General features: G+C 38.9%; 1 protein-coding gene across 5 annotated transcripts in view; it reads left to right on the top strand.

The window, feature by feature from the left end:
- ECT2L (epithelial cell transforming 2 like) overlaps window positions 1-27,303 on the top strand; it is a 63,286-nt gene that overhangs the window by 17,837 nt on the left and 18,146 nt on the right. For 3 of the 5 annotated variants that reach the window (XM_072965918.1, XM_072965919.1, XM_072965921.1), the window contains 10 exons: window positions 6,617-6,779; window positions 9,864-10,116; window positions 10,928-11,096; window positions 11,839-11,977; window positions 13,559-13,727; window positions 16,866-16,994; window positions 21,205-21,297; window positions 22,879-23,061; window positions 23,621-23,724; window positions 25,568-25,693. In XM_072965918.1, the coding sequence (XP_072822019.1) occupies window positions 6,617-6,779; window positions 9,864-10,116; window positions 10,928-11,096; window positions 11,839-11,977; window positions 13,559-13,727; window positions 16,866-16,994; window positions 21,205-21,297; window positions 22,879-23,061; window positions 23,621-23,724; window positions 25,568-25,693 (1,528 nt within the window). Of the gene's footprint in view, window positions 1-3,043; window positions 3,113-6,616; window positions 6,780-9,863; window positions 10,117-10,927; window positions 11,097-11,838; window positions 11,978-13,558; window positions 13,728-16,865; window positions 16,995-21,204; window positions 21,298-22,878; window positions 23,062-23,620; window positions 23,725-25,567; window positions 25,694-27,303 lie in introns of those variants that run through there. The other 2 variants (XM_072965922.1, XM_072965920.1) reach the window with 2 other exon arrangements.

A 27,303-nucleotide genomic window follows, 5' to 3' on the forward strand; every position in this document is an offset into this window, starting at 1 on the left:
GGAAAATGTGCATAAGCAAAAAGAGGAAAATACCAATTACCTGTAGTTCCACGACCTAAGATTTAACCTTCTCGTTTTTGATGCTTATGTGTATCCATTTGACTATTTATGAATCAGGGTAAACAAGTTATTTTTAAATCTTAAAAAAAAAAACAACACAACACTTCAATCACTCTTACTGCTGTACCCAGACCCTGCTTTTTTCTCTCATTCACTGGAGACTTCAGCATGCGGTTCGGATTTTGTGTACACCCCAAGCCCAGTTGTTATTTGGTGTGACACCAGCATCCATTGGAAATCCACCGAACACAGACCCTTACCATGCCATAGAGTGTTTGTAAAGCTGCCAGACAAGACTGAGGGTGCTACCTAGGCAACTAGATGACAGGGACCTCCCCCCAATCCACTTGGCCATCTCTGGGCCACCTCTCCAAGCTGCTCCCCTGTCAGTTCATCACAATTTTGGCAGCTTCTTTCTACTTCTTCCCAGAAATTTTGGAGCAGAGACTAAGCCTTGTTATTTTTGCAAAGCACACATTGTGTATTCAGTAGCACACTGCAAAGCATTATCATGAATTATTTAAATGAAGCTATCCTTGTCACAACAAATGAGCAAAGCACATTTTGTTCATTGTCTCCTTACATGCTGTTATTTCTTTTCACGGATTTCTTACTTCAAGACATTAACTAAAATGCAATGAGCCACAATGTCATTACTGCAAACTACCCTAGTTCTCCGCTCCTCATGTACTGATTTTTTTTTTAATCTAACTGAAGCATTTTCTTTTCTTCTTGCTTAAGATTCATTATACTTGAGTGTGTCATTGTAGCAGTGTAAATGAGGGACAAATATAAAACTTGTATAATTAAGGTTGACTTTAAAAAGTAACTCAGATTCAATTCTCTTTTGCTTTGCTGGAATGGAACAGTAGATGCTGTGGGGTGGAATGGAGGATGAGGACAAAAACTCTGAAGATATGAGACCCGTCTCTGAAGAGGAGGCTGAAAATATTTCTGTTTTTGCATCCAATTTGACTGATCTGCTTGAGAATTCCAAATGAGAGTAAACTGTTTCTCAGGGGCCAGTGAAATGATTGTGAAGCCTTCCTCAGACAGTGAGGAGTTAGGTCAGTGATCCATCAGGATTAACTGTTCTTGGTGGTGTCACAAGCCTCACTCAGTTTGAATGTTAATTTCAGTCAATACTGAGAAGATCCCTAAGGGACACTCTGTCTTGATACTTGGTGCTCCCAGCACATGGACAACTCCATCCCTTGCCCCCTTCTTACACCCGCACCCTAACCTTTCCCCAGACCGTGGTCCCATTGTAAGCCATTCTATTGTGTCTCTGGTTGTGACAAAGCTGCATGGATGGGGATCAAGAAAAAGTAGCAATTTAAAATAATGCTGGGGTAGGGGGAAGGTATAGCTCAAGCAGTAGAGCACATGCTTAGCATGCACAAGGACCTGGGTTCAATCCCCAGTACCTCCCCTAACTAACCTAACTACCTCCACCCCACCCCCTACCAAAATAAAAGAATAAATAGAAATTTTAAAATAAATAAATAAAATAATGCCAGGGGAGTAGAAACACACAAAAATAATAGACAATCATTAAAACTTGGAACTGAAGCAAGTAGCTTCTTCTTTAAAAAAAACAAAAAACACACACTTCTTTACAATAATTTTTAACTTACAGAAAAGTTGCAAAAATAGTACAAACAATTCCTTTAAGTTTTTCACTTGGATTCCTCAATTGTTAATATTTAGCCATTTTTGCTTTATTATTCTGAATATTTGAGAGTGAGTTGTAAACATAATGCCCCACTAACCATAAGCATTTCAGTATGTGTTTCCTCAAAAACAAGCAGACTTGGCTGAAAAAAATCACAGTACATCCTCCAATATCAGAAAATCCACATTGATTCAGCACTACCACCCAATGCACAGACTCCATTCAATGCAGCTGATTCTTCCAACAATGTCCTTTAAAATCATCCTTTCCTTCTCAGTCCAAATCCAATCCAGGGTCACCCACTGTATGTAGCTTTCACATCTCTATCTCCACCTTCAATGGAGCAATTCCTCAGTTTTTCCTTGTCTTTTCTTACATGACACTTGAAGAGGACAGATCTGCTACCTTGTTGAATGACCTTCAGTTTGTGGTTGGCTGGTATTTCCTCATGATTACATTGAGGTTGTACACTCTTGGCAGGAAAAACACAGACTGGATGCTGTGTTCTTCTCAGTGGGTCATTTTGGAGGCAGATCATGTCAATTTGTCCCACCGCTTGTGACTTTTATCACTTGGCTAAGATGCTAGATTATTAAGTATTTTATATTTACTAATTTATAAATAACTAAAAAGGATTTGAGTGATTAGTTTTAAATTAATTAAAAAGTATTTGAATCTATGCAAATATCCTTTTCCTCAGCAAACTTTCACCTACTAGTTTTAGCATCCATTGATGATTCTTATCTGAAACACTTATTTCTATGATAGCTGCCAAGTGGTAATTTTCTCATTACTTAATTCCTCTGCGTGTATTAATTGGTGTTCTGTTGCAAGGCAGAACTTTTCCTTCTCCCAAGACTTATAAGTGAATCTCCAGTTAAGCCAGCAGTTTGGTAAATGTGTGGTCCAGACTGCCTCTGGGTCCAGTGGATATTCAACAACCGGGGAGTGAGGGTAACTAAGGTCTTTTTTGTTCCTAACTGGAGGTGCCATTTCATTTCACACTGGGACTTTCTGAGGCTTGACCCACTCTATGGGAATTTAGGACCGAGAAGACCCATTGCAGGATGAAATCTGTTCAGAGTCACAACTTTTCTTTCACTGAGTTAATCTGTGTTCATTAGGACCCAGTAACAGGGCAGCAGTAGCCACTTAGCAGTGAGGGAGAAGTCTTGGAGTCTCCGTGGCCTTAGGTAAATGAATTCTGGAAGGTTCTTATTACCAAAGTTTCCAATCAGCTGTGAAACTAGTCACAATTATCTGTAATTCTACTGAGTTTGGAGGAAATCAGGAGTTCCAGGGAAGAGCCTCGATCGCTATCTGGTGGCTTGGGACTATAGCAGGTGTTTATTGCTAATATCTAAAGAGGGCAATCAGGTATTAAATATCCTTTTTTTTTTTTTTGGTAGTTGTTAGCTGCATGGCCAGCAGTGCAAATATCTCTTTGGTCTAAGGTTTATATAGCCCCCAAGATGACCACTTTGATAGAGCCTTGGATTTTATATTTATTCAAGATCTATCTGTGCTTAGGTGGAATGCTTGTAAGAAGTTTTCTTGATAGATGTCATACTAAAAAATTATTATTGAATTTCTTAAGGTATGATGATGGTATTATATATAGTATATATATTTAAAAAATTTTTCTTATTATTTAGTGAGACACTGAAGTATTTATGGATGAAATTATACGGTGCCTTGGATTTGCTTTAAAACAATGAGAGTGAGGGAGTAAGAAGAAAAAGGGGATATAACAGAAACCAGATTGTCTGTGAGATGATAATTATTTAAGTTAATCAGTGGAGTCATAATAGTATAACAAATATGAATGTGAAATGAAGACATTTTCAAATAAAAGGAAACTGACAAAATTTGTTGTCAGAAGACCTGCAGTAAAGAAATGCTGAAGGAAGTCCTTTAGGCTAAGGAAATTGATACCAGAAAGAAACTTGGATTTATAAGCAGGAATGAAGAGTACAGAAAATGATAAATGTGTGAGAAAATATAAAATTTTGAAGTTATTTTAAGATATATGACTATTTAATGCAAAAAATGTATTTTGGAGTTTATAACTTAAGTAGATGCAATAGATATAATAACAAAAGCATAAAGGATGGTGATAATTATACTGTCACACTGGCCTTTAATTTTACATGAATATTAACTCTAAGTAGGCTATGAAAAAAACAGATGCATACCATAGTTCCTAGCAACAACTTAAAAGAGTAGTGCAAGATATCCTAAAAAGCCAATAAAAGAATTAAAATGGAATATAAAAGAATTTATTAACTCAAACCAAGGCAAAAGAAGAATAAATGTCCATAAAACAGATGGGACAACCAAACAACAAATAACAAAATTAAGACTTGGTTTCAACATAACAATAATTATATTAAATACAAGCAGACTACACCCTCAAATAAAGGCAATGATTGTCAAATAAGCTTAAAAAAACGCACTGTATAATGACTATGAGGGATACACTTTAAACATAAAGGCACTGATTGGTGAAGTATAAGGATAGGGAAAGATACACTGTGCAAATAGTAAGCATATAAAAGTAGGATGGTGTACCCCAGTGTTCACAGCAGCACTGTTTACAATAGCCAAGACATGGAAACAACCTAAATGTCCACCAACAGATGATTGGATAAAGAAGCTGTGGTATATTTATACAATGGAATACTATTCAGCCATAAAAATAATAAAATATGCCATTTGCAGCAACATGGATGGAGTTGGAGAATGTCATTCTAAGTGAAGTAAACCAGAAAGAGAAAGAAAACACCACATCACTTACATATGGAATCTAAGGGGAACAAAAAAAGATAAATGAACTTATTTACAAAGCAGAAACAGACTCACAGACATATAAAACAAACTTTTGGTTAACAGTGGGGTAAGGGGGTGGGAAGGAATACATTAGGTGTTTGAGATTTGCAGATACTAACTAATATATATAAAATAGATAAATAAGTTTAAACTGTATAGCACAGGGAGCTACATTCAATATCTTGTAGTAACTTATGGTGAAAAAGAATATGAAAACGAATATATGTATGTTCCTATGTGACTTTAGCATTGTGCTGTACACCAGAAATTGACACATTATAAACTGAGTATACTTCAATAAAAATATAAAAAAGTAGGATGGTAATATTAATATCAGACAGAATGGACTTCAGGACAAGGAATATCACCAGAGAGATTGAGAGGGATGTTTTTATAATGAGAAAAATATCAATTTATGAAGAAGTCATAACAATTACAAATGTTTATGTACCAAATAACAGAGTTTCAAATTACATGAAATAAAAACTGACAAAATAGAACCAAACGAAAAACAGTAAGAATATAGAAGAACTGAGCAATATTCTCAACCACCTTGAACTAAAATTTGTAGAAAACTAGACACAACAATTTCCAAAAATGTGTTCTTTTATGAGCGAACTTACATTCATCAAGATACATCACTTCCTGGTCCACAAAATAAGACTCAATGCATTTCAGAATTGTTGAAATCTTATTAAGTATTATTCTTTAACACAATGCAATACATTTTGAGATTAATAAAGATAAAATATCTAGAAAATCCTCAAATATTTAGACATTAACATCACTTATAAGTAACCTATGGTCAAAGAAGAAATCACAAGGGAAGTCGGAAAATATTTACAGTTAAATGATAAGGAAACTACAACAGGGCTAAGCATGTGGGATTCAGCAAAAGCACAGCTTAGAGGGAAAATATCATATAAATGTTAATGTTAGAGAAAAAAGGGGTTTAAAATTAATGACCAAAATTTCTATCTTAAGAAACTAGGGGAAGAAATAGCAATTTACACCGAAGTAAGTAGAAGGAAAGAAATGATGAAGAGTGGAAATCAATAAAGTAGGAAACAGACAAACAATAGAGAAAACCTATGAAAACAAGAGCTGGTTTGTTACAAAGAAGTAATAAAATCTATAAACTCCTAGCAAGAGTAGCCAAGGGAAAAAGAGAGAAAACACAAATTATGACTATCAGGAATGAAAAGGGGATGTTGCTCTAGATCCTATAAGCATCTAAAAAATAAAATTGTAACAATTTTATACTAACAAGTTCAACAATTTTAATAGTTGTATAGATTCTACATACATGGTACATGAATTGAGACCGTTTCACTGCTCCCTTTACAATGTGTATACCTTTTACTATTTTTTCTTGCCTTGCTGCACAGGCTAGGACCTCTGTTCCACGGTAAATGCAAGTAGTGAGAGTGGACAATCTTGCTTTGTTAGGGGGAAGGCATCTGCTATTTCACCACTAAGTATGATGGAGCTATAGATTTTTATTCTAAGTGCATTGGGAAGTCATTGTAGGGTTTTACTTGCATGAGTGACTTTATCTGATTTACATTTTTAAAAATCCCTTTGGCTGCTGTGTGGAGAATGGGCTCTAGGAGGGCTGGAGTGGAAGGACAGGGGCAATCAGGAGGCGGCTGCAATCACCTGGGGGTAGGGGAGAGGCGTGGAAGCAGTGCAGGCGGAGAGAAGTGGCTGGATTGGGGAACATATCTGGGGGATGTATATTTGTAAAGCTGACAGGACTTACTGATTTTGGGGTAAAAGAAAAGAAAAAAAAACCAGACATGTCTTAACTGTTTATTTCAGATTTTTTTTCTTGTGGATTTTAGATATATTTTGTTATTCATCTTCCTCTTTAGAATGGATCATTGAAAGTGGGTACAGTATTCTTAAAAATCTATCCTTCAGTTATTTAGGATTTAACTTTTTAAATAGGTAGAACATTAGAGAAAGAACAATGACCAATATTTATACTGAATTTTTAATCAATTTTAGATATTCGTATTCTGAACTAAAGTTTTGTATTTTGCTTTCTAGGGTTGTCCAAGAGTGGTTTTCAGAAAGGATGCAAGTGGCCAGAGTGGATTTCTCTACAGTGTTACCACGCTTCATTTCTCTCTATATCTTTTCCTTTCTGAATCCGAAAGACTTATGTGCAGCTGCACAAGTCAGCTGGCCCTGGAAGTTTTTAACTGAACAGGTTTACTATTTGTCACTTCCCAGTAACAGGGTCCAAATGCAACTGTCATCTGTAATGAGGCAATTGGGGTAGTTCTCCTCCCTGAAGATAATAACTGAGGGTATCTGACTCATAATTAACTTACCCTTAAGAGAAAAAAAAAATGGGGATGAACTAAAAATAGTAGTTTATTTTGTAAGTCAGGGTATATACACTATTCTAATAATTCATGCAATTTTAATAATCTTTAAATACTCAGTTATTTAGAAAATAATTTGTCTGCAATAAAGAAGTCCAACTTTTTGTGAAAAATCATTTAAGCTTTGGTTTTTAAATAATGTTATTTTATTCATGATAATTCACCTCAATAATTGCTATACAACCACAACGCTAACTGATCCCTCTTTGGTTAACATCTGTTGAGGAGTATAAATCTCTATCTTCTACATCCTCTGCCATTAATTCTGCCTCTGGACTATCTGTCTCCTGGTAGACATTAAATACAAGTCAATAATTTACTCCTTTAACTCGTACAAATTTTCCAGGATGAGTTTGTGCTGAGATTCTGATCTCAGAGAATACCTGAGGGGCCACGCGCAAGAGCCAACTGTGAGCCCTGGATTTCTAGCATGTACGAATCCAGGCTTAGTGTTCCCGTGGTCTGTCTGCCTTACTTTCAAACTTCCTGTGTCCTTATATTTAAGGAACATATCTTGTAAACAGATTATGGTGGTAGTGGTTTTCTTTTAACACTCGACAATCTTTGACTTTTAGCTGGGGTAATTCAGTCTGTTCACATTTATGTAAATACTGGTATGTTTGGGCTCAAGTCCACCTTTCTACTATTTGTTTTTTAAATGGAGGTACTGGGGATTGAACCCAGGACCTTGTGCATGCTGAGCATACCAATGAACTATACCCTCCCCTCCCCAGTATTTTATTTACTATTTTATATTTTGTTGCTCTCCTTGTCTTCTTTCAGGGTTAACTTAAACTTTTTTGAGATGAACTGTAAAGCCTCTAGCAGTTCTCTTTCGGCTAACACAGCACTCATTACAGCACTCATCCTAGGGTTATCTTACCTCCTCCAAGATAATGCAGGGAGCATAGAACTCCTTAACTCCATTTGCTTCCCTGCTCAGTTTTTATGCTTTGGTTATCAAATATTTTAATTTTACACACACACAAATATAAAATACACAAACACACACTTATATATATATACACACACATAAACCTCACAAGTCTTTTATTGTTTGATAGAGTCAATATTTACTTAGGAGTAACTCTTTTTATGTTTTCTTCACACTTTCTTGCATCTCTGAGATTCCTTTTGGGATCATTTTTCTTCTGAATTCTCTTTACTATTTCCTAGACTACAGCTTGCTGCTGACACATTCTCTTAGTTTTTGTCTGAAAATGTCTTTATTTCACCTTCAAATTTGAAGGCTATTTTCACTGAGAATTTGAGCTCTGGGTTGGTAGTTAATTTTTCATAGAACTCTGAAAATTTTCCATTGTTCTCTGGCTTTCATAACTTTTTTTTTTTTTGAGAAGTAGGGAGTTTTATTATTGTTCCTTTAAAGGTAATACTTGTTTTCTCTAGCTGCTTTTAGGATTTTTTTCTCTCTCTTTTTTTTCCTGCAATTTTATTACAATTCACCTAGAGGTGTTTGTCTGTTTTGTATTTTGAAATGATTTTTCAATTGGAGATAAATGTCTTACCGGTTTTGCAAAGTTCTCAGATGCTACCTCTTCATATATTGCTTCTGCCCCATTTTCTCTCTCTTTTTTCTGGGATTCAATACACTAGATTGATTCACCATGTCTCATATGTTTCATATTCTCTTATGTGTCTTTCCCGTCTTTTTGGCCTTTAGTGTTTCAGTCTAGATTTTTCTTCTGCCTAGTTTTCAAATTATCTCTTTAGCTGGATTCTAATTTGCTCTTAAACTGGTCCATTGAGTTCTAAATTTCAGCTATTTTTCAGTCCTAGACTGTTGACTTGATTGCTTTGCCAAAACTTTCCAGCCATTTAATTTCTTAGGCCTATTAATTAAAGTTTTTTTTTTAAAGTTCATGTCTGAAAATTACAACTTTTGGCTCTCCTGAGGGTCTCTATTTACTAAAAAAAAAAAAAACCTAAAGAAAAAACAACTTTTATCTTTTTGTGTACCTGGCATTTTTGATTGAGAACCAGATCCTGAGTATCAAAACCGATGTGAGAATTTGAGTCTCTCTGGGTGATGTTATCTTCCTCCAGAGAGAATTTGACTTCGCTTCTGGCATTTGGGTAGGCTAGAAATAGATCACTTAAATCTAACCAGAGGATGGGCTATTTAAAGCTAGTTTCTGTCTAATTCCTTATCATCCTACTGAAAAATATCTCGGCTGAAAGCCTGGGGTCATCACCAGGGTGCTTCCCCTTAGCGAGCCCTGAATTTGAAAATGCCTTAAATTCTTAACAACATCTAAGTCTTTCAGTCACAACTTTCTACCCTGCTTCTCAGCTTAGGCTTTACTTTGGAACCGTCAAATTCCTTGAAGTGAAAAGTGAGGCCAAATCAAAATATTACCTCTCTGGGTTTCCCTTCTCTTTGGGGTCATGGTTGCACAAGTCCTTATTGCATCAGTAGCTCAAATGATTGCTTTATAGTATTTTGTCTAGTTATTTGATTAATTTAAACCACATGAAATTTGCTGTTTTCATATATCAAAACTGGTTGCATATTGGCAACATCGTGTGGGTCAAAGTTGTTCCCAGTAGGAAGGTTGGTCTGAAACAAGCTACCACACCATTGCTAGAAGCAGAATTCTCAGAATCTGGGGTTAAAGTAACCAAATGCTATGGGAACACTGGATAAGTGTACAAAGATGACTAATACATATATTCATATACAATGCATGAATATGTAAATACATGTTCATCAAGGAATATTTTTCCTATGGAGTAAGGTGTATCTCTTACTTCTCAGAGTCAAGTTCAGACGGCAAGTCAACTGTACTAGGCATCTCAATGTAGTAAGAAAAAATTACGTGTCCCTGAAAAGATTACTACCGGGAAATTGTCCTTGCAACTCATCTTTCTCATTTCTTTTTTGGAAGGATTGCTTATGGATGCCCAAATGCATTAAGTTTGGCTGGTTTCTGCCCTATACTCCAACAGAGAATGAGTATGGTGCTTGGAAGCACCATTACATTGCTTGTGTGTCCAACTTAGACTGGCTAACTCCTAGGGAAGCCGCTGCAATGTATGGGACTCTGAATGAACCCAAAACAGAAGATGAGGAGCTACAGGAAAGGCAAAGAGAAAAGTGCCTTAGGAAGATAATCTGGGAGAAAATTGCACTACGTAAGAGTGAGTGGCATTTTAAAACTTTGTGTCTTAGCCAAGTATTGTTGAAACCAAGGGATTTACATAGAGGAGGACAGTGCTGTCTTTCTGAAATAGCCTGTAGGTGGCATTCTCTAAAGTATGTTAAGGACAAGCTCTTTTTTTCTTCACTATATATTTCAAGTTAATCAAGAAAAACAAAAAGATTTCTGATGAAATGTATAAGGTCAAATATCCATGCCTCGTAAGACCAAAGATGGGGAGAGAGGGCTATGAACACAGGCAAAAACAAATAAATAGGTTCAGAACAAGAAGGAACAGGATCAGTGGAAAAGAAGAAAAATGAAAATGGAAATGGAAGCAGGAAGAATGACATCAAAAAAACAGTGGAAAGGGAGTAGGGATGAGACATGCTCTCAGCTAAGCCTTCTGATTCGCATGGTGTGTAAAGGTAATCAGCAAACCTGATTTGAGTTCTCCCATCTTTGTTTTGTTACTGACTCACCCGCTGCAAGATTGTAACAAATGGGAAATTACTGGAAGCCAAGAAGAAGGGCAAAAATAGCTGTGAAGCCTATAAACTGATGAACTGGTTTCCACAAGAAAAGAGTTGCTTGTTCTCTGAGTTTTGTATCTTGACCTGAAATGACTGGTAACTTGCAGCCACAGAGCTGAGAGGATAAGAGATCCAAACACAGCCTGTAACACTGGCTGTAATTACTGCCATCTGGAACACTGCCCTGGTTCAGCTTTATATCTGATGCCTTTATCTGTGCAGACTTGGCTGGGAGCAGCATGGAGTCAACAGCTGAGCCTGCTGCTGTCTGTTTTTCAGAGTTGTTGTTCAACGTTCGACCCCCTTGGGTGAGTGGAACACGCTGCTCTAGATTGTTAAAATCCAAATGCCAACCATGTCTCTCCCAGACCATGAGGGAGCGAGTGGGATTCCATGAAACTTTGGAGAAACAGCTGATTTTGGCATCTTTAGACGCTTTGCCCAAGCGGTAAGCAAACCTCCATCTGCTGAAGGCTCAGGACTGTCCCATGATACCAAGAAATCATTCTAGAGTAATTTAGTCAACATGCAGGGATCTTGTATAATTATACAGCTCTTATCCTATGAAATAGCAATAGAAACAGTTCCTAAATCTTCAAGAACAGTGGCCTTTAACATGCTTCCCGAAGATGGAGATATGTAACATTCAAAATTTACATTTCAGATATTCTTAATCCCACAAAGAGCCTATTTTATGGATGTAGCACATTTTCTGTATAAAGTTTTTGAGCAAAAATAACATTTTTTCAGAAATTTTTTTATGGGGTAAGCATATCCGAATGGTATTGGGATTGGGGGTGGCTGGGGAGAGACTGGACATTACTCGGAAAACCAGGAGGCCCGGACGATGAAGGAAATTTAAAATCTCTTGGCTGCTCCTTTTACAAATGCCGTTTTGAGCCCTGAAGTCTGTCACTACATTGGCTTTAAGTGCCCTACGAAAGTAAGTTCCAAGAGCCCTCTTTGGCATCCCATGAACGCAGAGGGAGAGGCCCAGAGGGCAGCATTGGTCCCATTCAACCAGGAGCCCTGTTTGCTGCTGTCCCTGAAAACCACAGGGAGAGACTAAGGTCCTGAGGTCGCCTACCTTGTACAGGGTAACTGATTTCCAGATAACAAACTGGTTCTCACTTATCAAAGTCAAGTTAAGGGATAATAAAAACTTCACTTATCCCCCCTTTCCCCTGCAGAAGCAATGTTTCTGGATGCCATTCCTACCCTTTCCTACCAAAGAAAAATTGGCGGGGACTTTATGAAAGTGATATCAGCTCTTCAAATGCTCTCCAGCCGCACTTCATATTAATATCCTCTCGGATTCCTGCATACGAGGTACCCAGTGTGTTATGAGGCCAGCCCCTTCCTGAATGGGTTTTTTTTCACCTCCCCTAGAGGGGACAGATGGCAATCTTTTGGCCACTATGGGTATGAGAATGATTAATCTCCTACAAGGAAAGTGGTCTGATCTCAGTGGAAATGTATATACCCAAAACAGTTTTAAAAATCAGAAGCAATAAAAATCACCATGAGTCAAAATTATTTTTTAAACATTATTAAAGGCCTAAACTGCCTTGCATTTAGTACCTGTCCAATAAATTCTTATTGAATTGAATTGGTTGCACTTAATCCATAAAAAAATCAAAGTGATACAAATTATTTTAAAATTTCTTTGGGCTGCCCAAGGAATTTAATATCATGTAACCACCATTTCTCAAAAGAAAAATGTCAGAAATCTTATTTTGTGATCTATTTAATAAGGGTGCTATTAAATGAAAATATGCTCTTTCTATAGTGAAGTTATATATTTTTATTTTAATATGAATAAGAGAAAGGAAGCACAAAGAAGATACAGGAAGCATGTATTTATATATTTAAGTATGTATATCCATGTACACATTTATGTATTAATACACACACAGGGGCATATATAAGGAGTGGCATTAGTAGGCTACATTCATTGGCTTACTTAGAAAGTTCTTGCAAAAATTCTTATCTGTAACAAAAGGGTTGCTTTCAAGATACGAAATCACTTCTGTTTTTGGGCATCTAGGAATTGACTTTGATCATTTACAACTGGCTAGCTTAATTAATGGATCCACATGAAAGCAAGATCAGAGTTTTGATCTCCATGTGATGGTTTCCATAAGGTTAAAAAATGCATCGTGCTAAGCACAGAGGATAACTGTTGATAGAATATGGGTGAATAAGCTGGTATAAAATAAATCCATTCTCCTATTTGTCTTCTTTACATAAGACTATGCCATAATTACTTGAATGTAATGGGGGTTTAGGCAAAAAGCAGAGTGTAACCATAAGGTAGTACTCTATATGTTTGAACTGTGACCTTTAGAAAGTAGCATGAGGTTTTGGGAAAAATCAGTGACATCAATGACTTTCCAACCTGTCTGTTGCTAAAGAATTAACTTCATCACAGTGAAAATTTTACTTGGTTGTTGAATTCAAAGAACAGTGGTTTTAATATTTATTTAAATGTGAAATATTTATCAATATTGATAATTCAAAAATTTGTAATTAAGAGGAAAATAAAATCTATTTAAGAAGTCTATTGCAAAATTGTACAATCTTGACTTTATTATTTTTTAAAAGTTGTATGTGTATCTCTGTGCAGGGGTGTGTACAAAGATAAAAAAGCTGGCAGAAAATAGTTTGTTAGAATTTCTCTCTGAGTGATAGACTTACAAATGTACTTAAATTTCTCCTCTTATAATTAGAAAAGAAATAAAAATTTAAAAAGAAACTAGTGAAGGAGAAAGCTTACCTTCCTTCTACCATTTCTGAAGAAAAACAGTCATTAAAAATCATAGCGGGTTACATATTCATTGTGTTTATTTTATTAATAAATATTCTAAAATAATGGGCTTTGGTTCCTGCAGCTCTGGTTTCATTTTCTAGATGGTGGTGAACAGTGTTAAAGCAGGGATCATTTCTGTGGTGTACGAACACAGCGGCCTAACCTTGGAGAGCCTATTTTATCTCATAGAAAAAGCTCTGGATGGGCAGAAGGCACAGAGTGTGGGAATATTTAGTGATGGAGACAGCAGAGAAATTAATTTAATCCAAGGTAAGACTGGGGATTGGAAAGAACAACCCACTGTGCTCTGCTGTAGTATTTATCCCCACATACGACCTTCAGAATACTTTTTGAGTTTCAGTTGGTTAAAAAGGTTGATATCCCAGCTCAAAGCAGTCAGGCAGGAGGAGTTCCTTCTTATTCAAGAAGGGACCACCTTTTTGTTCTATTCAGGCCTTCAACTGACTGGATGAGGCCCATCCATATTAGGGAGGATAATCTGCTTTACTCAATCTACCTACTTAAATGTTAATCTCACCCCAAACGCCCTCACAGATGCACCCAAAATAATGTTTGACCAAATTTCTGGGTACCCAGGGCCCGGCAAAGTTGACACATAAAATTAATCATCACACCATTAAACAACTCTCCTCTGCCCCCTCCCCTTAGCCCTTAGGAAATACCATTCTGCTTTCTGTTCCTATGAATTTGACTACTTTAGATACTTCATCTAAGTGGAATCATACAGTATTCGACTTTTTGTGATTGGATTATTTCACTTAATGTCCTCAAGTTTTATCCATGTTGTATCATGTGACAGAATATTCTTCCTTTGAGGTTGAATAATTCATATTCCAGTGTGTGGGTATATACTCACACCTACTCTGTTCATTTGCCAGTGGACATTTGGGTTGCTTCCACGTTTTGGCCATGAGAGCTGTTATGAACATAAGTGTGCAAATATCCCTGAGATTCTGCTTTCGATTCCTTTGGATGTATGCTCAGAAGTGGGATTGCTGGATCATTTTTTATTTTTTGAGGAAACTCCATACTATTTTCCATAGTGGCTACACCATTTTACAATCCTACCAACAGTGCATAAGGGTTCTAATATCTTCACATTATCACCAACATCTGTTTTTTCCTTTCTGTTTTTTAATATCCTGTCCCAATGTGTATGAGGTGATATCCATTATGACTTTCACTTGCATTTCTTTGATGATTAGTGATGTTGAACATCTTTTTATATGCTTGTTGACCATTTGTATATCTTCTTTAGAGAAATGTCTATTCAAGTTTTTTGCTTTTTTTAAACTGGGTTATTTGATTTTTTTGTTACTGAGTGGTAGACATTCTCTATACAGTCTGGACACTAATCCCTTATCACTTACATGTTTCACAAACATTTTCTCCCATTCTGTAGGCTGCCTTTCACTCTGTTCATTATATTCTTTGATGTACGAAACAATTTTAAGTTTGATGAAAATGAAGCAATTTTAACAGCAGCAAATACCAAAATCTATATACTGGTGTGCACTAATAATATTCATTATACTTCCAAATGGCTTATACCACAAAGGACAGGATTTACTGGTACCATTAACCTGTTATGGGCCATCTTTTAAACATTTCAATGATAACCCTTTGTGGGGCAAGGAGATGAATGTTTTAGAAATAAACTTTCAGTTTCTATTCTTTCTCATATACAACTTGCAACCTTCCTCGCTTATACCTAAACAGGTTTTAAGTTTTACTAACATGAAATCTTCCATCTTTGTGAAATGAGGGAAGAGAGGTAATAACAGATGGTCAAGGATCCAGCTGGCAGGGAACTCACAAAATGGTAGCGTGAAGACAGATCTTCCTCAGCTTATGGTGGGGTTATGTCCTGATAAAATAGTTTCAACTTATGATGGGTTTAAGTCAAAATGCACTGAATACACCTAACCTACCAAACTTCACAGTCTACCTTAACCTGCTCAGAACACTTACATTAGCCTACAATGCGACAAAAATCACCTAACACAGAACCTATTTTATAATCAAGTGTTGACTATCTCATGTAATTTACTGAATGCTGTGCTGAAATGAGAACAGGATGGTTGTGTGGGTACAGAAGGGGTGTAGTTGTACCAGCTATTTACCCTCAAGCTCAGGTGGCTGACTGGGGGCCACAGCTCCCTGCTGCTGTCCAGCCCCACGAGAGTATCGAACCACATACAGCTAGCCCGGGAAAAGACCAAAATTCAAAGTACGGTTTCTACTGAGAGTGTATTGCTTTACCACCAACATGTGGCCAAAAAATCCCAAGTTGGACCACCATAAGCTGGGGACCGTCTGTACTCTGAATCATCTATCAGACTTCCATCCCTGTAGCTGGAACTCAGCATACTGGGAATGGTTTCAGTAAATCTATTAGCAAAAACGAACTGCTTTTTGTTTCACTTTACCTTATTTTTGGCTTTTCTTGTTTAGTTTATCTGTGCCTGGAACGAGTTGCATTCCACATTCAATTTTATACAGCCTCCAAAAGTAAGGCACAGCTGCTGAATTACACGGCGATGCGTCTCTCAGTGGCAGGGAGGCACCGACTGCAAGCTTACCCCGTGGTAGCGTGTTCACTGCCGGTGCAGTGAGGGAGCCGGTGAGGGTGTCCTGGTCCCAGCCGTCTTGTTCTCCAGATGAGAAAGGTTTCCAAATTCAGCCTTTATCCTGTTTTCTTTTTTTAAAGCAAGAGTAAAATAGCGAAATACCTCAGAAACCAAAAGTTTCCTTCTATATAATGATAGTGGTTTTTTTTTTTTTCCCAAAAGCTTTTTCCTTGAAAGCAAAATGAAATCTCTCACTCCAGTCACCTGGAGAGGTCCTACCCTTGCGCGTTTAGACCTCTCGGTGCGAAGAAGTGAAGCGGAGGGATTGTTGTGCCCGACTTTGCTCCCTTCCATTGCTGGGGCTTCGGAAGGCAGCGTCTCCAGGGCTCCTTTGGAAGTGGGGCCAGACATGTGCGGATGAGGGGCGCCATCACACGCTGCATTCCCAGGAAGTGAGAGGGACAGCGATGCTTCGCATCCCTGGGAGCCTTACTTCTGCTCTGAGGGACTTATTTTTTGATTGGCAATTGGGGGACACATTTCCCCTTTAGAACTTGGTTGCAAAATCCCCGGACTTGACTGGCCATCCTCCTCAGACGACATCCTAAACCTAACTGCTCAGTGTCCAGTGAATCCCGAACGTGAGGAGCCCGTGGCCACGGTGGGGGTCAGGGGTACCTTCCGTGGCCCTAACGTAGAGGCAGCGCTGAAGCAGCGGTGTCCCGGAGATCTTGTCCCGGAGCAGGCTTTTCGCATTTTCACGAGGTGCTGAGAGTTTCTCTTAAACTAATAGACATTTTGACTTTTTCCCCCTCAGGCTATAAAATTGGTGTTAAAAATTTATTGAGGCCTGAAGTGAGAGACTTCTGGGAGAAATTAGGAAGCTGTGTGGCCCCTGAAGATGAAGGGGGTCACGTGGACATCTTTGCACCACTCGGAGCATCAGGTCAGTGCTGAAAAGCAGTGGTCATACCTACTTTGTGATGGGGTTTCGTGGATTTGTGAGACGCCCTCTGTTCAGAAGACTCAGTCACGTTTATTTTTTTTTTCTTTTTCTCATATATCTCACACACTCAGGTATTTAGGAGGAAAGGGCATCAGGGTTAGTGGTCTGAGTAACTAGTCCCTAAAGAAAGCAAGCCACTAGTGGCAAGAGGCAACCAGGAACATTATTTCTATTTCTTCTGGAAAATACAGTAAAGTCAGCCTCCATCGTACAGGGAAAAGTGCCTGACCAGCGTAGGAACCTTAACCGGTCAGTCTGAGAAAACTTTCCCTGCTGACCCTGGAACGAGTGGGCATGAACTTGGTGACCAGGGACCTGGATTTTAATCTCACTCACATCACCTCAGCCACGTGGCCTCTGTTCCCTCCTATGAAAGTTAGGATATTAGTGCCTTACGATTCGGGACTTCTGAATGGCAAAACAATATAATTAAATAACTAAAATAAATATTTAAATACTTAAATATTAGAGTATTAAAAACAATGAAGTGCCCTGTAAAAGTGAGTGTGGTAGCTGAGCATTTTAAGTGCCTCTGTCTGGAACCAGCCAGATTTAACAGAAATCTGTTAGTAAAAGCTCTGCATTCATGGATTCCGGGGCTGTGTGGTTTTTGTTTTTGTTTTGCTGCTGTTGTTCTTTAATCAAGCAGAGCAAGAGAGAAGGAAGGTGAAATTTCTGTTTTTACTACCCATTCCTTAGGGAGCTTTTTAAAAATTCTTCTTAATCCTCAGATTTCACTGGACTATTCAGTACATACAAAACATGACCCTGGCAGGATTCCACCAGGCAAAGGAGAAGACAAAAGGATGGGAAGGAGTTTAAAAGAAAACAAAATACAAATTACTGTAAAAAGAAAAAATTTTTTTACAGTTATTACAATTATATAATCTCAACTATGTCGAATCTAGGCATAGAAAACTCTAGGAGGAAATATAGTAAACTGTTAACATTGTCTATCTCTGGATGTGTTTTTCAAATTTTTGTACTTTTAAAATCAGTTTGAGAAGAGTAGGTTACAAAGACTAGGGATGGTGTGATCTCAGTGTTTAAAACCTGTGCATGCTTGGGGGAGGATGGCAGTGGTGCGTGTGTGTAAAGAGGGTTTGGAAGGATGTGTGTATACCAACACGCCAGCGAGAGTTGGATAGGATGAGTGAGTTTTCCTTTCTTTTATTTTTTCCCCTTTTATTTCCTTTATGTGCCTCTATTTTCTGTAGTGAATTAGTACTACTTTTATAATGGGAGCAAAGCAAACTTTTAAACTGGAGTAGGATAAAAAAGGAAAGGATGTGAGAAAGAAATGTATTGAAAGGCTAAGAGAATAAAGGCAAAAAGGGGGAAGGGAGAATAGATTTGATGACACAGAAATGGTCTCAGGTGAAACTTACTGGCACTCAAACAATAGATTTCCCACTGCCATTCTGGTCAAATATAATTTACACCTGGATGAACCATTGAGACCCTGGTTCAGTCAGAAGACCCTGATTTCTCAGGCAAAAAAATCTCTTTTCCACCACCTCAGGTGTCACACTTGAGCTTGTCATCCCCGGTAGCTGTCGTCACCTCTGAAATCAAATCTTGATCTCAAGCCTGTGTCTGAGTACCACTTCCAAATCCCATGCTCAGATATTCCTACTCCATCAGCTCTTTGCCCGAATACCTCCAATCCACACATTCCCACTTTTCCATTCTCTATCACCAAGCCTTCGACCCTGGTTCCTTCTTCATTAAACTTGGATTAATGGTTCCTCATTATTGTTACTCTCTTGCAAGGAAGCTGAACTTAACTCTTGTTTATTTTTCTCCTGGCTAAATCCCAGTTCATTTGCCTAAATCCCAAAGCTGGCTAAAATACAGCCATGTGCATGATCTATGCCTGCTTGTACCAAAGCAGCTGAAGACTGTTGAAAAGAGTAATACAACTGTTCTTGTTGATCTAACTTTACTTAAATGGCATACATATCAAATGGGATTGCAGCACCGCTAGGCAATCCTACCGCATTTCCTTGGTAACTTCACTTTCCCATTCTTTGAGATGACTGTCATCTCTTCTCTGCTGGAGTCACTCTTTCATTAATGCTCACTCACTTGTTGACTTCACCTTTTACTTCTTTAAGGAAACCCCTTAGTTTTCCTCCCACCACAAAATCCGCCACCTACCCCACCTCTTACCTTCATTCTGTCTTCCCTTCTGTTACGATGGCAGAAGCATTCATGCTCACCTCAAAAGACCGACTTCTCCACCTGGACTTGGCTTCTCATCGCCTTTCACCTTCACTCCGACACTCCAGTCCTCCCCCATAGCCTGTCCTCTCTCTTTATTAGCTCATTCCCATCAAACCAAGAACACCTGTTGTAGCTCCACCCCTCTCCCGCCTCCTAAAAAGAGGAGACCCTAAACTTTCCCTCACCAATTTTTGAGTTGACTATACCAGTGGTTCTCAAAGTTTTCATGTGTATTTGAATCACCTAGAGGGCTTGTTAAAATACACATTCTGGGTCCCACCGTAGTGTTTTGGATTCAGTAGGTCTGCAACCAGGGCTGAGAATTTACATTTCTAACAAGTTCACAAGTGATGCTGATCTCTGATCCCAGAGGCACACTTGGAGAACTGTTGGTCTAGCTGACAGCCTCTGCCTTCCTCACCTCTCACTCACTCCTCAAGCTCTTCCAAGTGGTCTCTTTCTACTGAAAGCTCTTTTGGAAGACTATCAGTGACTTCCATGTGCCCAAATCCAGGTGTCCCCTCTCTGTCCTCGCCCTGCTTTGACTTCTCAGCATCTGAGGCAGATGAATACTCCTCCCTGCAACTTTCCCTCTTCTCTTGGTTCTCCTAATACCACCCTCTTCTTGTCTTCCTCCCACCTCAGTGGCCTCTTCCTCTCAGTGTCCTTTGCTGGCTCCTCCTCCTCGGCAAGATCCTTCAATGTACCCAGGTCTGGATCCTGGGCTCGCTTCTTTTCCATGACTAAGTATTTCTATACACTCATCTCCTAGGAAGTCTCATTTATTCTTATTCAGTCTATATGCGGGAGATTCCCAAATTCATGTCCCCAGCTCTGGAATCTCTGAGCTGCAGGCGCATATCTAGGCGCTTTTACTTGACATTAAACAAGGATGTTTAATTTGCAGGTCTCATAGGCATCTCAAAGTTCACACATCTAAACCAAACTCTTGACTGCCTCCCAGCACAAACCTACCCCTTCCCCAGGATTCCTCACTTCAGAGATCATCCTTCACCAGTTACTGCATAAGCCAGAAACCTGAAACTCATCTTTTCCTTGGCATTACTTTAAAAAATTTTAAAAAGCTTTATTAAGGTACAATTGACATACAGTATTTAAAGTATGTAATTTGATAAATTTTGACAAATGTGTACACACTCTGTGAAACCATAAAACAATCATTATAATGAACATCATCATCCCCAGAGGTTTCCTCCTGCCACTTTGTAATGTCTCTCTCCCACTTCTCCGCTCCAACCTTAGGCAACCCCTGATCTCACGACATATTGGTTTGCATTGTATAGAATTTTCCATAAATGGAATCATATAATGTGTATCATGTAATTCTTTTTTTGTCAGGCTGCCTTCACTCCAAATAATTATTTTAAATTCATCCTCTTCATGCTGGTTATCAATGGTTCATTCCTTTTTACTCTGGAAATAACTTGTACAGATATACTGCAATTTGTATATCCATTCATCTATTGGTAAATATTTTAGTTCTTTCCAGTTTTCAGCTTTTACAAGTGAAGCTAAAATTTGACCATTGTATTCCATTTATCTTTAGCAGTTTTACATCTGTCCTCTTATAATAAGACTCCTCCTTTGAGTCAGATTATTTTGGAAAATATATGTAGACTTCTCTGTCTTTGGCCTGAGAATTCCACATTTGAAAATAAGCACCAGGTCAAACTTCATGCCTCTTTCTCCACCCTGTTGGCAGTCCTCATGAATTAAGTGTCCGGACTTCAGCGCTTAGGGGTGAGCTGAACGTGCTGATGGACTGTTCCATGAGGGATCTGAATTGAGGACAAGATCTACAGGTGGCCTTTCCTGGCCAGCTCATTAGTGCTCCTAAGGAATAGTTAACTGTTTCATGGCAAAACCTGTGAGTAAACTAACAAAAGTATTTTTGGCTGTGCAGAGGCCGGAATAGAAGTTCTTTCTCAGCTGTCTCAACTAACTGGCACGTTATTTACTGCCCCCACTGGAATTGCAACTGGCTCTTATCAACACAGTAAGTGTATATGGGATCTGACCATCATGCCCAACACCCACCAACTCCAGGATCACCAAAGGGCAAAACACAGCCAATACTGTTGGTCCTGCTGATGTCAGTTACTGCCTTTCATTCCTTCTCTGAAGGGATGCTGTCACTTCCCAAACTAGGTCATTTGCCATCACTTAGTGATTTGCTTAGAAGGAGATTATTATCACAAATATTTGCTTCAAACCATCATTTGCAAAAATGTCAGCTTTAACAGTTAAACAAAGATGTATAGTAGCTGATCTAGGGAAATAATAAGTACAAAGAACATTTTTTCTTAGTACAATAGAATCAAAGTGCTTTTATTTGGAAAAATGAATTGCAGCTCTAAAGAGATGGTGAAGAGGCTGGCTGGAGTTCCATTTCAGTAGCATTATCTGAGAGGAAAAACAAAGATAAAACACACCTAGAAGCAAAGTTTCATTTAGATAATGCTTTAGCTGCAGCTGTTGGATCAAGCTGTAACATCGGCTGACCAACAAGAGAGTCAAATTGCTTTACTACAATGCTAATCCTTTTCCCCTTTAAAACTCCCTGGCCTCCTATCAAACAGGGCTTAGAGTGTTGTAGAAACTATATAAAGCATTACTTCTCTATTCCCGAATGCTAAGGGTCTTTCAAGACTGAAGAAAGCTGGCATCATTGGGAAACTTATAAGGGAAAAGATTTCATGTAGATACAACAAAAAGCATACTGACTTAATATAGTTGTTTTTTTTTTTTTCAGCAGAAGTCGCTTGTCAATTTTAGTTTATTTAGCAACATCACCAAATAACACATTTGGCCCTGTACAGAGAAGAATCAGCCTCGAAGAGACAGCAGGGCTCAGACACTGCTGTTTCTAAAACAGATTTTCTTCTTTTTCTCCTCTGTCTCCCCTTCCTCCTGTCCATCCTCCTTTTCCCACTCTTCTTCTTCCTCTCCTTCTGGAAGAATGTATTATAAATGTTTTCACACTTACCAGCGAAAGTGGGGGGAGAAGCACCAATCTGTCCATTTAGGACAGAAAATCAAGTTGAACCTGGCCCTGCATCATTCTGTAATTGATTTTCCGGGAGAGAAACTTTCTTAAGCACCCACTACAATGCAGAGATATTTGCAGAAAAAGAGCAGCTTCACAGGATGTAAGAAAGATTCGAGGTTGGCTACAATGGGGATGACTTTGGATGGAGAAGGAACTCAGGGCAGAGTGGGGTTTTCCTGTATTTTTATCTTTAGGATGTAAACATAAAACAGAATTTCTTACTTGGATGTCTACTCTGCTTTCTGACACGAAAATCCAGCAGCTGTTTAATCTTTAATTTCAAATGCAGTATAAAGTGTCAGCCTTCTCTATCAAAGAGTAGATAGACCTTTGAAGTGATTCATGTGTCCTGTTTGAGTGTCTCATGTTACCTTTGAAAGCCGACTATGGGTGTTTATCTAAGTCTTCTAATGAGAAAGGATAATAAGCCTGATATAAACACAACGAAAATTTTTTGTACTGAAAACGAGATGAAATCTTCTATCTGAGCTTAAGTCTGCAATAATAAATGGAGAAAATAATTGTCAGTTCTTAGTGACTGGCTGGGACGACAGTGGGACAGGGCGCCCCCTTCCATCTACTTCAGCGAATCAAAGCTGCAGACATGGTCCAGCCTCACTGACTTCCTGGAAGACACCTTGAAATCAGTAAGGAAACAATTAAGTCCTCTCTTCAAGGAGCTGCAGAAGAATGCCAGTGGGAGGATGATAGGTGAGAACTCTTCCTACTTCTGCCGCAGGTTAATTTTGAAGCTTGTTACATTCCATGGTGAATACAAGTTTAGGAATGCCTAAGTAGAAGTGGACTCTTAAACATCTTCGGTATAACTTTAGTCCCTTTGTTTTTCATATCGCCTTTCAAATATAGAGAATATCCACTAAGAACAAATATATTCATCTTCAAAATGCTGAAGCTAATTCCTAGTTTCAAATTTTGCCGTCTTATTAATTCTGTGTCAGTCAATTGTTTTTGGTGCAGTTGAGAATCTAAACCTTATAAGGCTTAATTTCACATGTTCTTTTCTTGTCCAATTTACAGATTTCATTCAGTATCAGCTTTGTCAGGGTGGGTACTTTTATATGCTGCACATTTAGAAGTTTTTGTTCATTTTATATTTTATCATGGTAGATAATCCTCATGGCATGATAGAATTTTTCTTTTTCCTCTTTCCATGTTTATCCACTAACAAGAAACTGTGAGAACTGAGTTTTCTTCTTGATCACATCTTTTACATAAATTAATTACAGGGCATATGGCCTTATATTTACAGGGCAATTTGTATTCGACACCATGAGTATGGCTAACACTCTGAATAACCAAGAAATTGTACAAGCTCTGGCAGATGGATTGACAGAACTTTCAAAAGAAAATTCTGTAAGTGTTTCTTTGAATAAAACAAACTATAAAACCCCTAACACTTAAAGTAAGTTTTTAGTTTGCATTTATTGTTATTATTATTTTTTACCAGTTTATCCCTTTGGGACACAATTTCTCAGAGAAGTTGCATTGGTTTATGAAAAAAGCCACTGAGAGATTCTGAACCCAAGATAAATTAAGTGCACAATACAGACATATGGGAAAATCTCGGTTATTTAAAGTTGATCACATGGTGCACTGTTTTCTCTCTTGTGATTAATTTTAGTCAGAGGTGACTTATTTTAAAAACATGTTTAATGGCTTTATATTTCACAAACATTATTCAGTGGTTAAAACAATTAATAGTACGGCAGAAAAACTGAGAAAGTGTGAAGCCAGCTATAAAAAGATGAAGGGCAAAGAAGGCTAGATGAGAGAGGAAGGGAAAAAGAACACAAAAGAACAGACAGAGCAAATCAGTAACTTGGTTGGGGATAAATGTGGGGAAAGCCTAAAGAAACATTTTCATCAGAAACAAGTCTTGAATGCTCTCCCAGAAATGTCAGGCCACATTTCAGAAAACAGTGCAGAGGCATTGTACAAAACACACTCTTCCCCAAGACCAGAGCCAGGCTCTAGGAAGATAAAATACAGTCAGCCCTATGCCTCTGTGGGTACCGCACCCATGGATTCTGCATCCTTGGATTTGACCAACCACGGGTTGACTATATCCAGAAAAAAAATTCCAGAAAGTTCCAAAAAGCAAAACTTGAATTTGGCCGTGCACTGACAACTATTTACATACCATTTACATTGTACTAGGTGTGATAAGTAATCAAGAGATGGTTTAAAGTATACAGGAGGATGTGCTCAGTTATATGCAAGTACTATGCCATTTTACGTGCAGTTGCGAAGGGACTTGAGAATTTTGGTATCTGTGGAGGTCCTGGAGCCAATCCCCTGTGGATACTGAGGGACGGTTGTATGCGGCGCCCGGTTCTGGGGAAGCTGAGACTAGGACAGGAGTAGGGATGATGTTAACATCCCTGTGTGCGATAAGCTGTCTAGTTTTCCAAGGACAGATTCTCAAATCCTACCCTCCCACTGTAGTAATTCTACTTCATGGGTGAGTTGAACCATCGTCTTTGGGCACACTCTCCTTACCTGTCCTAGTTTCAACGTGGCTTCCTGGACAAGCACCACACATCTCCTGCGTTCGCTGTCCAGTGTGGAGCCTGAAAAGTTGCAGTTAGCCCTGATTTTCTTCTCTGAAGACTCAGCTCCTCAGCCCTCCAGCAGCCCTCGGGCGACCCAGTGATAAAGGCCCTGGCAGACTTTGCTGATAAAATGATGAGGGATGTTTGCAAAGAGGACCCTGAGGCCCTGCAATTCTCTGCACTGTCCCCAGACACCAAAGAATCATTAAACATGTTTGGTGTAGGTTCACAGTACTTATTATAATTTCGATGGTGCTCAAACTTACAGCCTGAGGAGGAACCAAATTTGGGAGTGTTACAGGGTGATTTCCCCAAGAATTCTGTTGCAGTAGCCTTTCCCCCAGGCCTTCGTTCCCCCTGTAAGACAACAGAGTCATCCTGTCCCCTTTCCTATCTGGCTAAGAGGCCGGTGTGGGCCGCCTTGGTTCTGAAGATCCTGAGACCCTCCCACAAGACCTTGAACTAAGATTAACTAGAAAGTCCCATTTACTGACTCTAATCGAATAATACTTTGTTTTCTGGACTTACAAGTTAATTAACCAGAATGCTGAAAACTCTACTAAAAATGTGTTCTTTTTTCTGCTGCAATTTTTTGACTTGTATTTTAAATGGGAATTCTTTTGGGGGGGGGCTGATCTTTCCAGGACAGACCTCTGGAATTTTTGTCATCTTTCCTGCTGAAGAAATGTAGTAAAAAGAGCAAAGATTTTGAAGGAAATATTATCCTGCCAAAATGTGACCCCACGGCAACATGTGATTTATTCATAGAGGTAAAGTTGTTGCAGCATTTTTATGCCGTTGCTTCACTATGGAGTTAGACACATGTGCTCAAGAAATTCATAAACAATAATGATCATTCTACCTGGAAAGCTTTCAATTTGTCATTTCTCCTAAGAACTTCATTTTCATGGATTAGTATTTAAATAAAGGTGTTTTGCAGTTTCATAGTGTGAGTAACATTTAAGCCACTTACAAGCACATGTGGCCCCGTGCTGGCAGGGGTTACACTATCCGGCTCTTGGGAGAAGAACTGGACGCTGCATTCAGCCTGCCACTCACTCAGTGGAGGCCTGAGATAACCTAAAGAGGTTTTTTTGTTTCGTTTGTGGCCCAGGACACTTTCTTTGTGAAACTAAAAAAAATTTTTTTTTTGAGATTCAAATTCATAAAAGAAAAACAAAGTGAGTTTGAAACTAGTTCTTTAAGCAAGAAGAAATCATTTTGTCAGGACTAGATTCAGAATCCATACATTCTTGGCTAAGTGAAATGATCGGGATTCAGGAATCACTGAAAATCATATTATCATTCAGAGAGCTGATTTCTAGGAAAGTGTCATTTTATGCCCATTGAAAAAAAATCACCAATCTTTGATGACTGAAGGCTTGGGATACCATCCCCAACACAAAGTCGCCATGGAGACTGTTGGTAGGAACAGACGTGTGAGTTCCCCTAGCAGGCAAATCCTGTGCTGCCCTAGGAACCTGAAATTCTGGAAGTCTTTGTCGACTTGGCTCTAGAGGACAGCACAGAGCAGGGAAGGGCAATCAGGGAGGACCGCTGGTGGCGGCGTCCCCTCTGCCAAGCTGCCCCTCCCTTGCTCAGCAGAGTGAAAAATCTGCAGTCGTTTGGCCCCAGCCCTCTGTTGTTAGCAGAGCCTGCCCTGTAGCTGAACCCCTCCCCATGAAGCGGCTTATTCTTCCCAACCACAAGCATCCTCCCCTAGAGGAGTCTTAATAAACACATTTCCAGGGATATCTAAGCCTTTATAGGTCAGAGTCCTGCTTCCCTGCTGCCCCACCCCTAATCTGTCTTTTCAGGAAAGTCTCATGAACCATGTATTCATCAGGGTTCTCGCGAGGAACAGAACTATATATAGTTCTGTGTGTCTGTATATAGAAAGGGGTTTGTTATAAGGAACTGGCTCTCACAATTATGGAGGCTGCCAAGCTCTAAGATCTTCAGGGTGAGTCAGCAAGCCAGAGCCCCAGCAGAGCTGGTGGTGCAGTTCTAGTCCAAACACAGGCTGGCTCGAGACCAGGAAGAGCTGACATTTCAGTCCAAAGGCAGGAAAAAACCAGTGTCCCAGTTTGAAGGCTGCCAGGCAGGAGGAATTCTCTCCTACTTGCAGGAGAGTCAGCCTTTTTGTTCCACTCAGGCCTTCAACTGATAGAATGAGGCCCACCCACACTAGGGCGAACAGTCTGCTTTACTCAGTCTGTTGATTTAAGTGTTCATCTCACCGCAAAATGCCCTCAGAGGCATAACCCAGAATAATGTTTGGCCAAACATTTGGGCAGTCCATGGCCTGGTCAAGTTGACATATAAAATTAACCATCACAGACCACTTCTTGGGCAGAGGTCAAATCCCCATCTTAGTTCA

This window comes from Vicugna pacos, chromosome 8 (assembly GCF_048564905.1).
Source record: "Vicugna pacos chromosome 8, VicPac4, whole genome shotgun sequence".
Taxonomy (NCBI): Eukaryota; Metazoa; Chordata; class Mammalia; order Artiodactyla; family Camelidae; genus Vicugna; species Vicugna pacos.